This window comes from Bos grunniens, chromosome 26 (assembly GCF_055505025.1).
Source record: "Bos grunniens cultivar Pamir isolate PY7600 chromosome 26, Bosgru_T2T1.0, whole genome shotgun sequence".
In the NCBI taxonomy this organism is placed as follows: Eukaryota; Metazoa; Chordata; class Mammalia; order Artiodactyla; family Bovidae; genus Bos; species Bos grunniens.
Window position 1 is genome coordinate 15,138,363 of NC_141190.1, and position 16,732 is coordinate 15,155,094.

At 43.4% G+C, this 16,732-nt stretch overlaps 1 protein-coding gene across 6 annotated transcripts in view; it reads right to left on the bottom strand.

The window, feature by feature from the left end:
* Positions 1–15,596, bottom strand: part of MYOF (myoferlin) — a 178,137-nt gene extending 162,541 nt beyond the window's left edge. For 4 of the 6 annotated variants that reach the window (XM_086378711.1, XM_086378709.1, XM_086378708.1 and 1 more), the window contains exon 1: positions 15,166–15,528. In XM_086378711.1, the coding sequence (XP_086234837.1) occupies positions 15,166–15,253 (88 nt within the window). In that variant the 5' untranslated portion in view covers positions 15,254–15,528. Of the gene's footprint in view, positions 1–15,165 lie in introns of all 6 variants that reach the window. The other 2 variants (XM_086378710.1, XM_086378713.1) reach the window with 1 other exon arrangement.
* Positions 15,597–16,732: the final 1,136 nt, after the last annotated feature.

The window sequence follows — 16,732 nt, forward strand, 5'->3', positions numbered from 1 at the left end:
GGGCAAGGCCTGTGGGTGTGGTCAACAGGGAGGTACTAATATCTCCATTTTGCAAATGAGACTGAGGTTCAGGGATGCTAACTGACTTGCTCAGGATCACACAACTACTAAGTGGGAGAGCTCAGCTTCAGCCCCAAGCCTGCCTCGTTTCCAAACCTGTGCTCTTCATCACCACCTCAGGCTGAGGGTGCCGGTGACCTGCCACATTTTCACCACTTACCAGCTGCATGACCTTGGGCACTGACTCCAACTCTCTATACCTAGATTTCCTCATTCATAAATATTGGGACCTAATGCCCAGAAGAAATGGGTACCAAATCTGGGGGCTCATAATATGCCAGGGATTCTTCAAAGGGCTCTGTATGTCACCTGTTGCTATTATTATCCTTATTTATGCCCACTGGCACAATACAATTAAGGAGCTTCTCCAGCCTCACCTACTAGTAAGAAATCCAGAATCTCCATGCAGGTGTTCTGGCTCCTAAGACTCTTAAACTCTCATACCTCTGCCTGGCATGTTTCTGAGACATAATTTGCTAGTCAGTTAAGCCTGGTGCTCTGCAGATTCACTTCGGACCCTGCTTGAGGAGATAGGCATTCCAAGAGTTTCAGAGGGCTTCCCTGGTGGCTCAGTGGTAAAGAATCCACCTGCCAATGCAGGAGATGTAAGAGACGTGGGTTTGATCCCTGGGTCGGAAAGATTTCCTGGAGAAGGAAATGACAACCCACTCCAGTATTCTTGACTAGACAATTCCATGGACAGAGGAGCCTGGTGAGCTATAGTCCAGTTCAGTTCAGTTGCTCAGTCATGTCTGACTCTGTGACCCCCAAGGACCGCAGCACGCCAGGCCTCCCTGTCCATCACCAACTCCAGGAGTTTACCCAAGAGCTACAGTCCATGGGGTGGCAAAGTGTCTGACAGGACTTAGTGACTAAAACAAAGATTTAAAGCAGTTTCAAAAGGGCTCCTCAAGGCCTCAGTGTCCTGCAGAGGTGCATGTAAAAGGGTTGCAGCACTGAGGATCAAAGGAGAGAGAATGAAAGTATTAGGACACAGGGAACACGCCTCTGTGTAGGATTAGAGTCAGAATCATAAACATGGATCCATGCCCTCTGGGCGTCTGACTCCAAGAAACTGTTATCAAGAGAAAATAGTCACAGAAAAGAATTTTGAAAATAAGCACAAAGCTCTGAATCAAAATCTTGCTAACTCCATCCTTACCCTCCTGGGCAATAATTTTAGCTGAATTATGATGCTCAGCCTCAGGTCTCGGTGTTCCATAATTAATCATGTCTTTAAATGAGACTTGTGCCATTGCCAGCAGTATTGATCCACTGCACCCAGCCCTCCTCTCCATGTTGAGAATGGCTGTGGTCCCTGGGCTCTTGAGCCAGCAAGGCTGATCAGCTGCTGCAGGTATGAGGGAGACCTGGGAATCGGGGGTGTCTGTGCGTGGCTGCTTGGTAGTGGGAGGGCCTGGAGGGTAGAAACGCAAGAGAGATGCCAAGCACAAAGAAAGCCAGACACCCACAATGCACTGGGAAGGCGCCTGGGCAAAAGAGTCTTGGTCTGGGCTTCTGGTCCTTGCCTTTTCCTGGTCACCCTGTTTTGGCCACTCTTGTCCTCTCTGAGACTCAAGGTCCTCATCTGTGAAAGGGGTATAAACAATCACGTCCTGGACACCTGCTATAGTTATGAAGAACAAACACGAGTAAGCCCAAGAAACGGCTCTACACTGTAAGTGCCCTAGGAGGAGGCTCCTTCCTCAGGCCATGTCACATCTGGAGGCCATCTTAATGTGTCCAGCACACTGGGACAAACTGGAGGTCATCTGGGGCCTGGAACAAGGCCTCTGAAGTCTGAAGTGTCTGGCTCCAAGGAACCACTGCCCCAGGCCCTATCGCTGGTCTGATTGGATGCCCTCAGGGCTGAATTTGCCCAAGGAAACAGAATCTGGATTGTCAGGTTTAGGGATCTAAGTTACCCCAGAGTAGGTCAAATGCACTAGTTACCCCAGGGTAGGTCAAATGCAGGTGTGACCAAAAGCCAGTGTCACCACAGAAGAGTGAATGTTACAGCCTCAGGGTGGGCCCCGTAAGCCAGCCCCACCTCAAACCTAGTCTGGGGTCTCGAACAAGGCAACTTATTCTCCCCAACACTTGGCCTCTTCAGCTATAAAATGAGGGATTTCAATTTTTTTTTTTTTTTTTGGTGTGAAATAAATGCATCTATGTGAAGCTTTAGTGCAATGTTTCATAGCTGGTCATCAATATAATCTGAAAAAATAATGCTTCCTTTCCAAGAGATTAAACTTCTTTAACTCTGAATTCACTGAACTCTTCCTGGACCTACAGCTAGACTATAAGCTGCATGCATGCAGCGGTCAAGTCTGGCTTGTTTCCCATCCGACTTGCAGTGCTGAGACCACAGCCTGGCCAAGTACACTCTTGACCAAGATCTGCTGAATGAGTTTATGCTTAAGAGGAGCAGTGGGAAGAAACAGAAGGAAAAAAGAGGGTGGAGAGAGACAGGGACTGCCCAGGCAGTGAATTCCAACAACGAGGAGAGGTAACCACAAGGAACACTTTTTTCTTTTTTTTAAATAATGAAAGAGAGATAAGGGAAGGGATTAAAATAAAAAACAAAATGTAAGTTATCCTATTGCAATGATAAGATGATGAAAATAAAAATCCAGAAAACTAAGGTAATGAGAAGTGGAAACTCACCCTGCCGTTTAGGATCTTACTATTTTATATAAGATAAGAGTTGTGATCTCCACTAATAAAATGGCTCCCACTTGACTCTCAGAGGAACTGATTCACTGAGAAGTTATGTTAGCTCTGAGCTTCTGAATCACAGCACAGTCCTAAAGACTTATGTACCCTGTGGAAACTCACCACAGGCGAGCCGGGTTTTGTTTTTTCTTTTTTTTTTTAAGTTCTTTTGTTCTTGGTACAGTCTTCCTCTCTTAGACTGAGTTCAGATGACCTGGCAGACAAAACAACTCAATTTGTTCAGAGGAGGGAGGAAGGATCATAATCTGACTTGGATATTTAAGGCACACATTGTGTTTTTTCTGTGTAATTACAGTGACCTCCAAGAAGACACACTGGAGGCTTTGGAATCAGAGTTCAGGGTTGAATTCTAACCTGTCTCTGCCTCAGTTTCCTCATGAGTAAAATGAAGATCATAATAATACCTTGTTGCTGTTGTTGTTCAGTCGCTAAGTCACGTCTGACCCTTTGTGACTCCATGGACTGCAGCACACCAGGCTTCCCTGTTCTGGGCTATTTCCCAGAGTTTGCTCAAACTCATGTTCATTGAGTCAGTGATGCCATCCAGCCATCTCATCCTCAGTTGCCCCCTTCTCTTCCTGCCTTCAATCTTTCCCAGCATCAGGGTCTTTTCCAATGAATCGCCTCTTTGGATTGGGTGGCCAAAGCACTGGAGCTTCAGCTTCAGCATCAGTCCTTCCAATGAATATTCAGGGTTGATTTCCTTTAGGATTGGCTGATCTCCTTGCAGTCCAAGGGACTCTCAAGAGTCCTCTCCAGCACCACAGTCCAAAAGCATCAGTTCTTCAGTGTTTAGCCTTCTTCATGGTCCAACTCTCACATCCATACATGACTACTGGGAAAAAACCATAGCTTTGACTATACAGACCTTTGTCGGCAAAGTGATGTTTCTGCTTTTTATGGCAACCCACTCCAGTACTCTTGCCTAGAAAATCCCATGGACAGAGGAGCCTGGTAGGTTACAGTCCATGGGGTTGCAAAGAGTTGGACATGACTGAGCGACTTCACAGGTTATCATAGCTTTCCTTCCAAGTAGTAAGCGTCTTTTAATTTCATGGCTGCAGTCACCACACACAGTGACCTTGGGGCCCAAGAAAATAAAATCTGTCACTGCTTCCACTTTTTCCCCTTCTATTTGCCATGAAGTCATGGGACCAGATGCCATAATCTTAGTTTTTGAATGTTGAGTTTTAAGCCAGCTTTTTCATTTGTATCTTTCACCCTCATCAAGAAGCTTTTTAATTCCTCTTCATTTCCTGCCACTAAAATGGTAATATCTGCATGTCTGAAGCTGTTGACATTTCTCCCAGCAATCTTGACTCCAGCTTGTGATTCATCCAACCTGGCGTTTCACAAGATGTACTCTACATATAAGTTAAATAAACAGGGTTACAATATACATCCTTGTACTCCATTCCCAGTTTTGAACCAGTCAGTTTTTCTATGTTTGGTTCTAACTGTTGCTTCTTGACCTGCATACAGGTTTCTCAGGAGACAGGTAAGATGGTCTGGTATGCCCACTCTTTAAGAATCTTCCACAGTTTGTTGTGATTCACACAGTCAAAGACTTTAGCGCAGTCAATGAAGCAGAAGTAGATGTTTTTCTGGAATTCCCTTGCTTTTTCTATGATCCAACAGACATTGGCAATTTGATCTCTGGGTCCTCTGCCTTTTCTAAATCCAGCTTGTACATCTGGAAGTTCTTGGTTCACATACTGTTGAAGCCAAGCTTGAAGGATTTTGAGCATTATCTTGCTAGAATGTGATATGAGGACAATTGTGTGGTAGTTTGAACATTGTTTGGCATTGCTCTTCTTTGGGACTGGAATGATAACTGACCTTTTCCAGTCTGTAGCCACTGCTGAGTTTTCCATATTTGCTGGCATATTGAGTGCAGCACTTTCATAGCATCATCTTTTAGAATTTGAAATAGCTCATCACCTCCACTAGCTTTGTTCATACTATTGCTTCCCAAGGCCCACTTGACTTCACACTCCAGGATGTCTGGTTCTATGTGATGCTTCCTGAAAACGATGTGAAGATGAAATGGATAATACGTACAGGTCTGAGCACAGAGTGAGAATTTAGTAAATGGTGGTGGTGGAGTAATTGGTTGTTACTCACCATGCCGACATCTCCAGAAGGCCTAAGCAGCAACCAACACTTAAAGCACTTCCTACATGCTTTCTCTTTTGTAATTACTTTCCGAGTTTTGGACTGTTATCCTCTCCATTTTACAGATGAGACAACTGAGGTAAGAGATGCTGGGAACAGTGAGTGGGAGGACATGGTGAACTCTTAGCCACAGAGGCTGTTCTGTTCTCTGTGTTGTCCAACACAGCTGCCAACAACCTCATGTATCCATGAATATTTGAATGAAATAATATTAGCAATTCAGTTCATCAAGTCACACTGACCACATTTCAGTGATCACTACCCACACGTGTCTCATGGCTCTGTTAGAGACAGCAGATCTTGGACATCACCACTATCATAGAAGGGACTATAAGACAGCAGTGCTCTAGACAATCAAGCACACAGTAGGCACACAAAGACATGTCTGCCAAATGAAGTAAAAAACACTTAGTAAAATGATCTATTTTATTCTCACCATAATGACTAGCTGTTCTGACAAAATACGAACCCAACTAGAGCTCTCTTCTAGGTTGTAGCTTCACCTTCTAAATGGAGAACAGGCAATTCTCTGGCAGTCCAGTGGTTAAGACTCAGAGCTTTCACTGCCAAGGGCCTAGGTTCAATCCCTGGTTGGGGAACTCAGATCCTATAAGCAGCACAGCCAGAAATAAACAAATTAATTAAATAAAAGGAGAGCAAACAGGTTCTGCCTCAACTGTCTTCATTCAATTTGAAAACATTTATTTAGTCCTTAAACTAGCCTACTAATTTTTCACTTTGCAATGTGCAAAGGAAACAAAACTTCGGGAGGCAAGATGGCATTAAACATCTATTTTTAGTCCAGGTACCTTAAATACTCATTTGACTTTTATAACCTTCAGGGGTAGGTCTTACAACCACTTCACAGCTAGGAAAACTGAGATTCAGAGAGGTTTCTTGCCATTGATTAGACCAAAGCCCTAATATCAAGGTCAGAGGTAGGCTAGGACTCCCCCACCTTCCAGTTTCCTTTGAGATGCGGCTTAATGGATCCCAAATAGCATGTGGAAACTCTGAAGGACTACACACTCAGGATCAGTTTTGTAGTTTGTGGGCACAGGGATCTGGTATCATTTGGTCCCATCTGGTTCCCCTGGCCTGTGAGATCCTAAACTGAATGACTGAAGGGAGGAGCCAGAATCATTCATTCAACACCACTAATTGGTCATCTACTATCTGCCAGGCACTGAGCAAGGTGTTGAAGAAGGAGACATGGCCCCTGTGCTCAAGAAGCTTCTAGTCTCTGGAGGAAGCAGACAGAAATCAAATAAGCCAGTAAATACACAGCTGCATATTCCACTAAGTGCCACGAAGGAGTGTAGAAGGTTAGGGGAGAGGATGACAGGGCACTTGATCTGGGGCTACTCTGATCTCCTAGGATGTTCTGGGGGCAGAAGCAAGGGGCCCTCTGGTTCCAGCCTTGCCCTGGGGAGTCCAGGCCAACTGGGAGACCTGGCACTGCAGGGAACCAAGGCTATTTTCTACTTGCCTTCTGCTCTGCTATGGCTGCCAGCACAACCTTAGCTACACAGACCTCACAAGACCAGGGCCCCACTGGTCAAGAGGCCACCAGGCCCTTGAGCTGCTGCTGGGCCCTGACAGGCAGGCTTCTGGTCACAGGAGGGCTGCCTCATGGCTGGCCACTAAGGCTGCAGAAACACTATGAATTAATGAGGCAAGTATGAGCTGACAATCCAAGGCAACAGAGAGTTGCTAAGAATCTACTGTTCACACCCATTAGGATGACTATTATTCCCAAAAAAACAAACCACAGAAACAGACAAACAAACAAAAAAACACAGAAAATACAAAATGGTGGTAAAAATGTGGAGAAGATGGAACCCTTTTAGCACTGTTTGTGGGGATGTAAAATAGTACAGCCACGATAGAAATCAGTATGGTGGCCACCTTGAGCAAATCTGAGTTCCCTGCAATTACATAACTGCTGACACTCCCAGGTGGCTCAGTGGTAAAGAGTCCGCCTGCCAATGCAAAAGACACAGGAGACCCGGGTTCAATCCCTGAGTTGGGAAGATCCCCTGGATAAGGAAATGGCAACCCAGGCCAGTATTCTTGCATGGGCAACCCATGGACAGAGGAGCCTGGCGGGCTGCAATCCGTAGGGTCTCAAAAGACAAGACTTAGTGATTGAGCACACACACAGACAGGACACCTTACCCCTTAGATGGTGGAACAACTGAGTCCTGAGAGAAGGACCTTCTATGAGACCACAGTTCAGTTTGGTTGAGGAAATACTCCTCATTGGACTTCTGGGAGAATGACAAAATGTGTCTTTGCTATCACTTTCCATTTCTGTGCTTTTCTTCTACCTCTCTGGACCTCCCTCTCCAGTCTCAGGCAGGTAAAGCCCTCAGGTCGCCTCTGGCAGGGCTGCCCCACCTAGCCCTGCAGGCCTGCACAGGCTGAGCACTCCCTAACCCTAATCCTATTTCACAGAAGAGAGTGAGAGAGCATGGTCCAGCTAGCCTGCCCAGTGCAGTTTTCTTATTAATTTAATTCAGTTGGGCTGCTTCCTTAGTACTGTTCACATTAGTTTCTTCCTTCTCATTCTAGCCATGAAATGAGCTCCCTCTGTCTTAGAAAGCACTTGTCTCAACTAGTACACCCCTCACTTAGTCTTGTTGTTGTTCAGTCACTTAGTCATATGCAACTCTTTGCGATCCCATGGACTGCGGCATGCCAGGTTTCCCTGTCCCTCACCATCTCCCAGAGTTTGCTGAAGCTCATGTCCATTGAGTCAGTGATGCCATCCAACCATTTCATCCCCTGTACCCCCGACTTCTCCTCCTTCCCTGAATCTTTCTTATACCTGACTAGAACTAAAACATCCACAATGCTACCTAATGGCTCCCAACTGGTTTATGAGTAAAACATAACCCTAATCACACCAATTACTCCTTGATCAACCTCACCCCACAGGACAGGGGCTCCCTGGCCCTTTCTGATATTTTTCCAAACCTGGAATGTCTTTCTTTTCATTATTTCTGTCATCCTTTAAGACCACTCAAGGACACCGTCTCCATGAAGATTTCCTCTCTTTCATCTGCTCTTGCATGCCTATTCTGGTTTGTAACTCATTCTTGTGTTCCAACCAGCTGGTTCCCTAGACACAGAAGACAAACCACGTGATATGTATTTTTCTAGACTTAATTTCTGTTATACTGTCTGGCACATTTTAGGGCTCCATAAAAGTAAATGTTATCAAATAGGGAAGGAAGTTTAGGAATTCCCATGTGCAATTTTATATATGTATTCATTTAACCCTCAAACATCCCCGCAAGGTAGGAGATATAATAACTCCTAGTTGAACTATAATAACTCTGCAGCTGAAGGTTTTAATTCATTAGCTCATGAGCACTTAGAAAGTAAGAGGTGAAAATTGGAATGCTCATTCCTAAGCCTCCCTGGCTCCAAAGCCCAGGGTTTTTGCATCCTCATGTCCAATAAGCTTTTACCCTAATGCTCAAGGCCAAGTTTGCTGATAAAGCTTAAATGTCTAAGCAGCTGTTTCTAAGAGAAAACTGCTCAGAGTCTCTCAAAGCACACCCCCTACTCAACAGAACAGCTGTTCAAAAGGACTTACAAAGTAAAGTAATCACTGCCAAATTATGGCAAACACATTCTGTCTTACAGACCACTGAACGTTTCATGCACAAATTTTCAACATAAAACTGGCAGCTTCACAGTTTTATGTTGGATCCTTTCCCAGTCAGGATCAAGGAAGCAAAAAGTAGTATGATACTGATTTGCCCTTGGGTAGCAGGTGCTAGGGACTCGGTGTTCAGAAATGTATGAAGTGGCCTTTGCCAAGCCTAATCCACAAAGCATCTGAGAGAATAATAAATGTAATTCTTCCTGAAAGAAGAGAGAATGGTGGACTTCTGACCATTTCAAGACCAAGAATTAATGACTTTATTGTCTTACATCTCCTGCCAGGGCATTGTTTCCAGGGTCAATCTTTAAAACATATATTCAACATCTGTGATATGATAGAGTGGCAGAGGACATAAAAACTCCATGACTTCTTTTTTTTTTTAATCATTTATTTATTTATTTTTGACATTGCTGGGTCTTTGTTGCTGCTCTGGCTTTTCTCTGGTTGTGATGAGTGGGTGTTACTCTCTGGTTACAGTGCATGGGCTTCTCATTGCGGTGGCTTCTCTTGTTGCAGAGCGCAGGCTCTAGGGTGCCCAAGCTCAGTAGTTGTGGCTCCTGGGCCCTGGAGCACAGGCTCAGTAGTTGCGATGCACGGGCTTAATTGCGCCTCAGCATGTGGAATCTTCCCAGACCAGGGATCAAACCCATGTCTTGTGCATTGGCAGGTGGATTCTCTACCACTGAGCCACCAGGGCATCCCCCACCTCCTGCGTCATGCCTCCGTGGCAGAGCCAGATCCCATGGGGATGGAGAGACCCACTAGCAAACCCCAACCAATCAAAGACCAGCACCCCTGGACATACCTTAAGGGCATACACTTAAGATTTGTTGTGCAGGAGGAAAACAAGTCACACTGATTTGTTTTTCAAAGGTAATTGTGGCTTTGTAAATAACTGAGAGTCTATAAAATACGCCTTTGGAAAGTGTACCTTTCAGAGTTTCCATGCCTTGATAAGGTGGGGCCACTTTCCACAGATAGTGAGTCTCCAAACCCTGTTCTCCCAGAACTGATGGGGATGATTCAGTACCTTGAACACTTTTGCTTTCCAGAGTGTTTTGTAAAAACGATGCAGTAGTTCTATCAGAGTACCAGTGTGGCATGGTTGTCAGTTTGTGCCAGTGGGAATCTTTGACTAGCCCTACGGTATGGGCTTCCCTGGTAGCTCAACTGGTATAGAATCTGCCTGCAATGCACGAGACCCTGGATTGATTCCTGGGTCGGGAAGATCCCCTGGGGAAGGGATAGGCTACCCATTCCAGTATTCTTGGGCTTCCCTGGTGGCTCAGATGGTAAAGAATCCACCCACAATGCGGGAGACCTAGGTTCAATCCCTGGGTTGGGAAGATCCCCTAGAGGAGGGCATGAGGCAACCCACTCCAGTATTTGCCTGGAGAATCCTCATGGACAGAGGAGCCTGGTGGGTTACAGTCTATGGGGTCTCAAAGAATTGGACATGACTAAGTGACTAAGCATGCACAGCACGGTATGGTCTGGGTAAACCAGGTCACCATGTAGGCCACTCACTAGGTACCTTCACAGATGATAGTGAATGAGACCCACTGGATCTTTCTCCCATCATACTTCACCATTCTTAATTGGAATTTCGTAGCTTTTCCCTTTACTTTAAATATCACTTTTCTAACTCAACTATTTTTTTCAAATTTTCAAGTAGCTAAGTAGTTTTTGCTAAAAATAGTCAGAGAATTCTCTATTGCATAAATCACAACCTTTGGGGAATTTCACAAATCTACTTCCTTTCAGATAAGCCACCAGAGGCCCATTTCTCAAGAGGAAAAAGGGATTCTCAGAGAGGTTAAGTGGTTTCCTCAAGACTACAAAGTTGATAAGCTCAATGCAGGGGATACCCTAGAAATACCAGGATTTCAGTCTCAAAACATGTCCAGATGAAATAACAAATATCTGGAAAAATAAGCAATAACATGAAAATTCTTTAGTGACATCTGGACTAAGCAGTAGCCGTTCCACAAAGACCTCAAAGAACTACACAAGACCAGAAGTGAGAAAATTCTGGCTAATGGAATGGGCTTGATAAGGACAAATGAGACAACTGTTAGTAGTTGCTACAACTATGCTCTTTCGGAGTCAAATGTTGAATATGGACACAATGTTGCCACATTGTAAAAGTACAATACAAAAGTGTGCAAGAAAATTTCCTTTCAACCAAACTTTTCAAGAGATTTGACACAGAGGCAGGAGACTAGCCAAATGGAAGTCATCAGCAATAGTCAGCAAGACTGCCTTTAAAAGAAAAGAAATGCACACATATACATACACAGACACACACACACATACAAACACCAGGGAATCTGTCTTTCAGAAATGTTCACTTTTACAAGGAGATCCACTGTAAGGATGTCCATTGCAGCCTCCTTGCTAACAGGGAGTAGCTACTTACAACTTTTAGCAAAAAATTACAACTTTTTAGCAAACTTACTCAGAGAAGGCAATGGCACCCCACTCCAGAACTCTTGCCTGGAAAATCCCAAGGATGGAGGAGCCTGATAGGCTGCAGTCCATGGGGTCAGGAAGAGTTGGACACGACTGAGCAACTTCACTTTCACTTTTCACTTTCATGCATTGGAGAAGGAAATGGCAACCCACTCCAATGTTCTTGCCTGGAGAATCTCAGGGACAGGGTAGCCTGGTGGGCTGCTGTCTATGGGGTCGCACAGAATCGGACACAACTGAAGCGACTTAGCAGCAGCATTGCAGCAAACTTACAACTCTTCAGCAAAAAATCAGAAAGGATTCAAATCAAACTATTTAGAGTAGTTACCCCTAGGTAGCAAGACTGGAGAGAAAGGAGGGACATGGTGAGAATTGTCACTTTTTAGTTTTATAATCTCCTTTGGATTGTTAGTCGGTTTTGTTTCTACATGCATATATTTTTTAATTAAAAATCTTTAATACTAAATGAACTTTTTTGATATGTGATGTTTGGGGGAATCATAAAGTCTTAGCCTTGGAAGAGGCCTCAGAAGTCTGTCTAATCTAATCTCAACTAGATTAGTCTCACAGCCTGGCTGTCTGTATGAGACTCAAGGGAGAATGGCCAGCACAGACTGACAAGCACTCTGCTCTTACGATTCAGAGTTGGTTTGCAGAACCCAGCACACCCTAAGAATGTGAAAACTCTCTCCTTTTGCACTGCTAAATATCCATGACATCCACACCATAGGGACTTCAGTAATCCTCAGATCCTGCTGGTTCATACAAGGTCTTGAGTTCAGCCTCAGAAGGGGAATGAACATGAGAGATTGAGGTCAACTAAGTCAGTTGGCTGTCAGTACAGCACGTTCTCAACTAAAGTCTACAGGGGGGCTCAGTGTCAACACAGCCATCACCATTAACACTCCCATCACTTAGCCATTCTTCCTACAATCCTACAGCTTGAAAAGAGAAGTGCTGATTACTGCCCGATCTTGCTGTTTTATGTACTCAAGAGGCAAAACTGTTTACAGTTAGTAAACTCAGGGGCTTTCTTTGGTGCTGTCTTGAACCTCTGTTAGGGCTTTTCACATCTTACTCTCCTCATTTCTCACTCACGCCACCCCATGAAGGACATCTGGCTTTGCTCCATTCCAATGGATGGATTTATGGTGATATCAGTATCCTCAATTCCGTCAGAACGTAATGTTACTTAATCTTACCCAGTGCTCAAAATTGGAAGGCATGCCTGGAAAGGGTTTGCTATCACCAATATTTTAGACTATTGAAATAGACTGAAAGCAAGAAAAATGCCATAGTCATTATTATATCTGCTTTAGTGCCTAACACAATGCCTTTCATACCCTGCTGAGAGCAGTTATTCAATACATGGAACTGTAAAATTATAGAGCCCTAAAACTGAAAGAAATCTCAAGGAGATCAGTTCCCATGATTCCACAACTGAGAAATCTGAGACCTTGGTGGTGAAATCCGCATCATCGGCTGTTCTATGAACATTAGCCAGAGTCCAGATACTCCTACTCTGGAGCTGAGTTGTTTCTTCCATTAGATTGCTTGTCAGGTGAATAAATAAATGACTTTACCATTCGACTTATACAACCAAAGGAGACTAGAAAAGAGACTGAAGCTAAATGACCTAGTAAATGTAATAATTTAGATAACCTATATTGGCCCACATGAACTGAAGTTTTCCACTTTCAGTTGAGTGTTTATGTTCACAGCCTTAGGCAGATGTAATTTTAGTCATGTAAAATTTTTGACCCATACATACTCACTCCAGACAAATAAGTCAGATTTCAATATAGTGTTACATTGTAGTTCCTTTACGATCTGTACGACTTGCCCCATGACATTACCAGATTGAACCCAACATATTTTTACATGTCTTTACATGTCAATGGCGAAGGAAACAAACTTTTCATCTTAGGTCCCAATTATGTAACTGCTTCAGGAAAATTTTTTTACAAAGCCACAGTGAGATATCTGTCAGAATGGCTGCTATCCAAAAGGCGAGAAATAAAATGTGTTGGTGAAAATGTGGAAAAAGGGAACCTTCATACATTCTTGGTGGGGATGTGAACTAGTCCAGTCACTATGAAAAAGACTATAGAGATTCCTCAAAAAATTAAGAGTAGAACTGCAACATAATTCAGCTATCCCACTTCTGGCATTTATCTAAAGAATAAACAAACACTAATTTGAAAAGACACGTGCACCCCTGTGTTTATTGCAGCATTATTTACAATAGCCAAGACATAGAAATAACCTAAGTGCATACCAATGGATGAATGGAAAAAGAAGATATGGTATATACAGATATGCAATGGAGTATTACTCAGGGATTTTTTTAAATGGTAAAACCTTGCCATTGCAACAACATGGATAGACCTTGAGGGTATTATTATAAATGAAATACATCAAACAGAGAAAGACAAATATTAACACCCTATGATTTCACTCATATACAGAACATAAAAAACAAACTAAAAAAACAAATGAACAAACCAAATTAAAAAAAACAAAGAAAACCCAAAACATGTAGATATAGAGAACAGAGTAGCGGTTACCAGAAGGAGAGGGGTGGGGAGGAAGGCAAAATGTGTAACCAGGATCAACCGTGTAATGAAGAATGGAAATTAAATATTTGGTGGTAAGCATGCTGCAGTACATACAGAAGTAGAAATATAATATTATATAAAACATAAAATGTTACAAACCAATGTAACTGCAATAAAAATAAATTTGGAAATAAAAAAGAAAAAGATTTTTTAAAAGAACACATGCAGGGGAACCCTGATATAACATGAGTATGTGATATTCACTAACCAGATTCTTAACTACATTGTACATTAAGAATCCAAGTTTTGTCTCCCAAATCTTTTTTAACTAACCAATCATTTGGCAGCTTTGGGTTTCATTTCTCTACTCATCTCAGAGGGGGAGATTTCAGAAGAGGAACAGAGATAAAATGGACAAAAGAAAGAAGAAAGGCACAGGTTACTCAGAAACTGGAAGGGAGAAGTAGTGAGTTCCCAGAGGAAGAGAGAAACGTGCTGAGGTTTGATCAGGATCCATACACCCATCAGGGCCCCCACTTTTTCTGCCCTCCTCTCTCACTCCCTTTCATTTTTCCTGCCAAGGAGTGAACTGGCAATCTTACCAATGACCTTGGACAAACAGAACCCACTAAAGCTCCTAAATTCAGCTTTAGACACATCACTCCAGCCCAAACTGGAATGACCTACCATGGCTGAGAGTGTGCCATCCCTCCAACCACTCATGTCCCCCTCCATTGCAATGAAATGTCAAGATAAATCACCTGTCAGAATTACAACAAGCCTTTTAAAGATGATCTACTCTACACCCCCCTCATTTGTTTTGCAGAAGAGAAAACTGACATCCAGAGATTTCTAAGTCACTAGAGCAAGTCCAAACTAGATGCCTAAACTGCAAATTTGCATTGTTCAGAGCTCTTTCCTCTAGGAGCAGTTTAAAAGCTACGGAACACACAAAAAAACACCCTAACTTTGGAGAGATGAACAACTACAAAGAGGCACAAAATAACATGAAACAAACCAAAACAATACCTTTACTCCACCTCCCAGAAGCCCAGTGACAATAAAAGCAGCAAAGGGCTATTTTACCAAGTAATGGTACTTCGAACAACTTAATTGTGCTTTTTCTCCTTTATCCATTTCTCACAGGCAGAGGCAATAAAAACGTATACATGATTACTGAAACTCCTAATATGAACCAACACATAACTATTTTTTTCCCAGAACATTTTGATACTTGAAATTTGGTATATGGTTTACTACAAGGGCTATAAGAATTCAAACATCCGGTCATACAACGAGCCTCAAAGCCCTGCGGAAAATCAAATGCCTTCCACAGAAATTGGTCCTCTCCCCTGACCTGTACAGGTAACAAATTCCAGCTATAGCTTCAGAGGATTTGATCGATCGCAGACTTTCAGAGAATGTGTAGACCCAAGAAACTAACATTCCAAAGCAGGACTGGAGAAAAAGAAGCAAACTTGGCCTTACCCTTAAAAATAACAGAAACAATAGGATCCGGTTTCCCAAATTTCGTCTTAGGGATATTGCTGGCAGATTCCACAATCACTCGAAGCATGGCTCTCAATGGACAGAAAGCAAGCTTCAGCAATGAAGTTAAGGAGGCTAGGGCTCTGGATCCTGGCCGCGCTGCCCGGGAGAGAAAGCGGGGGATGACTTGTCCAGCGAAGAGGGAAGGAGGAGAGGCAATGGGTGGGTCCCTGACGGATTATTTACTGAAGGTTACGTGTAAACTGATATCCAAACGCCCCAGTCTCCGCAGCTCCGCAGGCACCCACTTAAGAATTCGGGAAATGTGGAAGTGAAAAGGACAAAAGCCAGCTAAAAATAATTATGGGCAACAAATGAAACTGGAGCTAACAAATGTAGACAGGTTAGGAGACTACTAAAACGCTGCTGCTAATAAGTGACAATACTCGAAGCCCAATTAATTGGTTTTCTGTTACCCCTTCCATTCTTTTCTGATCTTCCTGGAGTTTTAAAACTTGACTGAATCAGTTTAAAAAAAAAAATTTTTTTTTTTTTTTTAACTTTTGCTGTTTCTTTTCTCCTGCTGTTGAGCATACTCACTCAGCAGTAACTTACAGAACAAATTGTTTTGAATCAGTTAAAGGGTGCCCCCTATCGTATGGCAGAGAAATGAATGAGTTATTTCAAGCAAACTTCAATCCCGAGGTCCTAATACGGGTTTACAAAATTGGTGTCCTGGAGGCTGATCCTTTTTAGTTGCAAAAGGGTTCTCCATAGACCTTCTTCAAAAATCCTTAAGAGGTGAGAGCTGGCGAGCTAAGTTTTCCTGGTCCATCAGAAGCTGCTAGAAGTAGTATTCAGTGAAAATGGAGAATTAACTCTCTATTCTTCAGGGTCTAAACCCCAGCAGTGTCTTCCTTTTCTTTGTTAGAGGGGAAAAAAAAAACGTTTGGTGAGACTTGTTAAAGTGGCCCAGGAATACGTCATTCAAGGGGAGGGGACTACTACACTGGAATCTTTCAGTGTATGAGAGAGTTTGGGCTCATATCGGAATAAGGCATGGACAAGGGGGAATTGGGGCTTTCCTGGTGGCTCAGACAGTAAAGAATTGCCTGCAGTGCAGGAGACTGGGTTTGATCCCTGGGTCAGGAAGATTCCCCTGGAGAAGGGAATGGCAACCCACTCCAGTATTCTTGTCTGTAGAATTCCATGTACAGAGGAGCCTGGCAGGCTATACTCCATGGGGTCACAAAGAGTCAGACAGGACTGAGTGACTCACACTTTCACTTTCAAGAGGGAATTAAAAGCCAATGAGCAGGCTGGGAGGTGCAGGGGTGGGAAGGAGGGGCGGGGGGTGGCAGTCAGTGGATGAAAATTACTAGAAGAAAACATCAAGGATAAAGGTAATTCTGGTTTAACTGACCTAACAGGATTCTTACTGAACACAAGTCAGGGTGATGAGACATCACCTGGGGGTGATGGAGAATGAGAAACCCCCAAAGATGCAGAAAGTTGATCAGACATGGAGAGACGGGCATTCTGGTTAAACCAACTCAGCAAGGTTCTT